Source organism: Prunus avium, chromosome 7 (genome assembly GCF_965620075.1).
Source record: "Prunus avium chromosome 7, drPruAviu1.hap1.1, whole genome shotgun sequence".
In the NCBI taxonomy this organism is placed as follows: domain Eukaryota; kingdom Viridiplantae; phylum Streptophyta; class Magnoliopsida; order Rosales; family Rosaceae; genus Prunus; species Prunus avium.
The window spans coordinates 35819611-35825372 of NC_142290.1; the positions used below are offsets into that span (position 1 = coordinate 35819611).

Sequence of the window (5762 nt, forward strand, 5' to 3'; positions counted from 1 at the left end):
CTCTTTTTATTCTACAATAGTCAACATAGCTAATTTGTATAGCAGCACAATGGGCATTGGAAAGAGAAGTACTACTAAATAAAGAGATAGTTAGTAAACGCATGTATCATCTAATCTAGAGGAGACCATCCGTGCATCCATGCCGTATTTATTAATATTTTGATGAATGATCTTTTATTGTTGAAAATTTTAAGTTATCCATCGGGAAAGAGTTAATTAAAAAGCAATTTATTTAATGGTCTTTCATTATCAAAATAAATCCAAGCATGCAGTAATCAAACATATTAATTTGGCAGAGAGCTCATATATAACTCGTAGGAACTGAAGATGGGATGGGGTTATAAAACGTACCTACTCTTAACTCTTTTATTAATATTTAATTTGGTTGACGAACTGGTCTGAGATTTGAGTTTTCTCAGCTGCCTTGTGACGCTTTGAACACCATGAAAGGCCTCGGTTCCAGGAAAATACTAATATTCAAAAAAGGATGAAAAAGGAAAAAAATGGTTACAATCTCACATCACAGCCAACGAAACCCACCTTGAGAAAAAAAAAACCCCCCCAAAAAAAATACCTACTATAACTATTTTTTGTTTTTTTATTTTCTTTGAAGCATTTCTTTGTAACGCAAGAGAGAGTTAACCCTTTGCAGCCTCAGCTGCTGCTTAAACCTGTTGATAAAATCATCAGCTTTCGCGTCAACCCCTTCGAGGCCCCCAAACGACCTCGTTTTCACCACCCTCGGCCTTCCGTCGTCCCCTACGTCGTCGTTTCCTTCAACCCTTCCCAGCGGCGATTTCTCGCTAACAGACTTTCTTATCTGCTCGTGATGGTGCACCGGAGCTCCACCACCCGACTCCGACTTGCTCCGATGAACCAAATTCTCGCGCCTCGGGTTTGGATCATGGGTCTCGTGCACGGACTCATTCGGGTCAAGATGTCTAGTTTCTGTGCCAGGCTTTTCCGATCTCAACAGAGTGGAGAAATCCATCGACTCGAGCCGTTCCAAGAGCGAGGGAGTCCGAGTTAACCCGGCCGGGTTTACGTGCTCTGGTGCCACGTGTTCGGGTTCCGGGTTGGGTTGTTCGAACTTGTAGTGAGAGAAGTTGAAGGACCTGACCCGGTCCAAGAGCGATGGCGTACGGACGAGCTGGTGCGAGCTGTGAGGAGTGAGCTGATCTTGATGGTGCTGTTCAGGGTTTTTGTGGGTCCCAAAGCGAGAGGAGAGAACGATGGTGCCGATCACGAGGTTGACGAATAGGAATAGAGAGGTGGGCGTGAACCAGCTGATCATGATAGACAAAAACGACGACGTTGCTGGGTCTGCCATGGTGTCTCTCTCTGGCGTTTCACCTTAATCTTGTGAGTTTAAGAGAGAAAGAGAAGAAGAGAGAGAGAGATGTGTTTTGTGTTTTATTTTTTTCTGCGTATGTTGTGTTGTAGTCTCTGATGAAGCAGAGACGTATATATATAAAGGTGAGAGGTGCGTTTTTGTTTGGTAATGAATTTCGAAGGAAACAATGTCGGGGTGGTGGGCCTCTCCCTTTATCATGTTCCACGTGTTATTATTGTTTTCACACGTAGGTTGATGCATAAGTTATAACTTATCATCCCAATAAAACTATATTAATAAATCTTTAGGAAGAGGGGATTGGATTGTATGCCTTTATATCATCTTAAAATCTCTGGTGAATGACAAGTTCATGTTAGGAAGACTATATATGTTTTTAGGCGATATTATTTTAATTCTATCAAATATGTATGAGTTTATATGTACATGTCAAATTCACTTTGTTGTTTTCCATACTCTTCAACACTCTCTCGTTTTCTTCCCTTTCATTCTCAGTTGATATGCACATACTACTTTAATTCAAATTATAATAAATAACTCGCTTTTTTTTTTTAATTAGTGATGATCGGTAACTTTCGTCATTTTGGTCGAGTTGATTTAGGACATGTTTTCTATGAACAGAACATGTGTAATAGTAATTGCAGCAAGTTTCCCACTTTTTCCGAACATGTCCTAAATCAACTCGATCATGTTGACAACTTTCCATCTGTTTTCTGAACATATATAGCTCGGTATTAGGCAAAATATGACATATCCGGAGGTGATGTTTAGTGCTAATATCATATATCCCGCCATGAGAACTCAACACGAGTGATAATTAAGATGAGATAAGGTAGCATTATTTGTTGTTACTTATGATAACGTAAAGAGTAATTCATCGTCTTGAGTTATTACCGCAAATGAATATGCATGCCATTACCATTAAAATTAAGTAAAGTGATGAACAGTGGGATGATAACGAACTAATATATATAATTGAAGGACATCTCCAACCTAACTTTGACTTGGATCATGAAATACACATGTGGCCTCCAGATAAAGGTCAATTTCAAGATGCAATCGATTATGGCGCTGAAGACTTTTGCAAGTTAGAAAACAAACATTTTAGCAATATGGACAATTTATACAACTGTTTGTTTACCATTGACAGCAAGGATAATTAACTAGGCTTACCTATAATCGCATGCATGGATAGCTCATCTTGTAGCTTAGGATAGGAGGAGGTAACTAATTACTATTATGGGCACAATGGTCGTTATCATCCATCTAGTTTTAGAGAAATTTTAGTCATGAATTTATTTATCCCACCCGAAAGAAAGACAAAAAGAGAAAAGATGACGTTCATAGAGTGCGTAAAATAAGTTGCATATGATATATCGTATTCGAATTCCCCTTTCTCTTATGTCAAAAAAAATATAGATAGATAGTACTTTTTGTGTTTAGTGTAACATTAATGTACATAATAATGTAAAGAAACCATGTGCTTCTTCTTTACCTTATAGTCTAAAGCAGACAATATTTTCAGAAATTTTAAGAGTCACATTTATGCAACCCCTTCAAAAAAAGACTACTTTAAATTCAATAATTTCAAAAGGTGACTTATGGTCTCGTAATGAAAAGTCGAGGAACGCTTTATGTCTAAAGAAAGAAAAAAGAAAGAAACATCATATCATTCGATCGATTTTTGCAAAAGTAGAGACCCAGTAAATTATTTTAATCAACGATTAAATATTATTGAATATTAAATAAGTAGAAAGAAGACCAAGACCAAGACCAAGACCAAGACCTGGGTCTGCAGTCAACGTGATCGTGTATGCAGTCAACATATCTTTAAGTTTTTTTTTTTTTTTCTAACTTATATTGTTCTATTTTTTTCTACATTCACACTTACCAGCATGTACATACGGGTCAATAACAATGCGACAGTATCGGCTGCTTAAATTAGACTGGCCCACATTGTTTTTAGACTATTTTCAATCATTGATGAAAGTTCACACGTATTTTCCATTTTATCACCTAATTTTTCAGAAGAATTTAGATGAAAATTTAATAAAATACAAGTCATATTTAATAAAATAGTCTCGCTCACCTAAGGACTTAAAAAGGAGGTCCTATTTAATAAAGGCCATTGGATGACACAAAGATTTGATTTTGTTATTGTGGGTAAAAAAAAAACAGGGCGAAATATTGATTCTCTTGTCCTGTTGGTAATTGATTGAAAAACAAAAGATAAGTTTGTGAAGCAACAGTATCGGCTGCTTAAATCCGTTGATTGTTGGGTAGGTTTTCATCTCTTGTCAGTGATATGGATGAGCACTTATTGATAATAATTGTGTTGCTTGTTCCATTCAACCAAAATACCTCCGTTGAGAGAAAGGAAGATGGTTGGGGAGGCAAGATGAGTGTTTCTGGGAAAAAACAAGGCAGGGATTCGAGAAAATTTAGTTAAGAATTTATTTCTCCCACGTGAAAGAAAGACAAAAAGAGAAAAGATGACGTATATAGAGTTGCATCACCTTCTAGTGTTTTAATTACATTTTATGGGGTGCATGGGACTTGCAACTCAAGTGGTTGCATATGAGATTTCGTGTTTAAATACCCTTTTCTCTATCTAATGTAAAAAAATATATATATTAGCACATATGTGGTTGGTATAACGTTAATGTACACCATGTGCTTCTTCTTACCTTATAGTCTAAAGCAGACAATATTTTCAGAAAATTTAAGTCACATTTATGCAGAATTTTTTTAAAAATAAATTTTAAAAAAGAGAAGAAGAAGAAGCATGTGATTAGCAGATAAAAATTGAACAAATTTGGAGAGAGCTAGGCAGCTGCTAGCAATATATGCTTTCTGTATCCAGAAAAGTGCTCATGAGAATTTTGTTTGTTTATCCAAATGTTAATACTCATCTCTCTCTCTCTCTCTCTCTCTCTCTCTCTCTCTCTCAAGTTGCCAGTGTCTCTTTGAGACTCTAGCCTATCTCCGCAACTAGTTACATAGGTGAATCATTTAAGAAACTGGCAGAAATTTGTCTAGATATGGGATTTTTATATTAGCCTTGGAAATGTATAAAGTAGCATGAATTGCTCTGTTGAGGCTAATTGACATAGGTAATTAGTTGGTTTGTAAGTCAGTCACAATTACATAGCGTAGCATAAATATGATTGTGCTTATCTCTTTATAGATGTCTTTGTTGCGCAAAGATGGAAGTGGAGATTGTCTAAGTTACATCCTAGATGAAGAGATTGGGACGAAGGTTATGCACAACAAGAATATGGTCGAGAAGCACAAAAAATGAAGGCATTGAGAAATAATATAACCGCAAGTTTAATGAGTTCATTCATGTAGAAATTGTATACGATTATGTGTTTATAATTAGTTTAATTTTTGTTATTGACCATATTATTGACATTATATTAATTAGGAATGTTGGGCTTAACTCACAAATATTAACTTTCAATATGGTACTTCATTTATTTCATGATTGAAATATTTTTTAAGGTGTGATGGTTAAGAAACATAAACAAAAGCTCCCAAAAAACACTCATAGAGTAGTTTTCACCTATCTTTTTGTGAGCGCTTTTCATCTCTCATTTGTGAGAGTTTATTTGTATTGTTATGGCTTGATTTTTTCAAGCTTTATCTTTTTATTATTATTCTGAGTTTGAAATCTTAGTTCGGATGCCTATATCGAAGTTTCTTCGATCCTGCATGATCGTTAGTTGAGCCACACCAAATTACTTTAATTTTTATGTTAGATCGCTCTGTTATTGTAATGGCCTTTTGTGACTAGTTTGTATTGGGCCTTTGTAGCTAGTGACTTTTTTGGCTGAACTATAAAGGCAATCCTAGAATTTATCCCCAAAAAAAAAAAAACATAAACAAAAGAATTGTATAAAGATCAAAAGTGAAAGTGCTTGTTATTTTACCAAACAGTTAAATAAAAAAAATTTAGTCATTATACACATCCCACAACACTTTTACACAAAAATTTACCAAATACTTAGAAACTAATTTTTGTACTAACAACACTTTAACTATATACCAAATGCCAAAATTGCTTTCCTTCACAGCTGATTTCTCATGCAGCAAATATGAAAGAGATTATTTTCACAGCACAATAATACCAAACTGGCCCTAAATATTATTGAATTATTAAATATGTAGAAAGAAGACCAAGACTTGGGTCAGCAGTCAATGTGATAGTGTATGCAGTCAACATATATTTAAGGGTTTATTTTTGTGGTAAATACCACAAAGTGTCCCCACATTCGAAGGGTGAGATTAATCCCCGCTCGGAGTTCGGTTTGTCCCTGGCCACAAAATGATTCAAACGGGTTTCAAACCCCTACCATTGAGACACCATGTAGGTAGCTTGCTAGCTGAAGGTGGCAGTTTGCCAACCGCA

At 35.7% G+C, this 5762-nt stretch overlaps 1 protein-coding gene across 1 annotated transcript; it reads right to left on the reverse strand.

Moving 5' to 3' along the window:
- Window positions 1-338: 338 nt before the first annotated feature.
- Window positions 339-1427, reverse strand: LOC110751098 (uncharacterized). Its single transcript, XM_021951526.2, has one exon. The coding sequence runs from the start codon at window positions 1328-1330 to the stop codon at window positions 599-601; it is 732 nt and encodes a 243-aa protein (XP_021807218.1). The 5' UTR covers window positions 1331-1427; the 3' UTR covers window positions 339-598.
- Between the last annotated feature and the right edge of the window lie 4335 nt (window positions 1428-5762).

Bases quoted from the DNA above. Each gene is read 5' to 3' on its own strand.
- LOC110751098 (XM_021951526.2), bottom strand. From the start codon at position 1,330: ATGGCAGACCCAGCAACGTCGTCGTTTTTGTCTATCATGATCAGCTGG.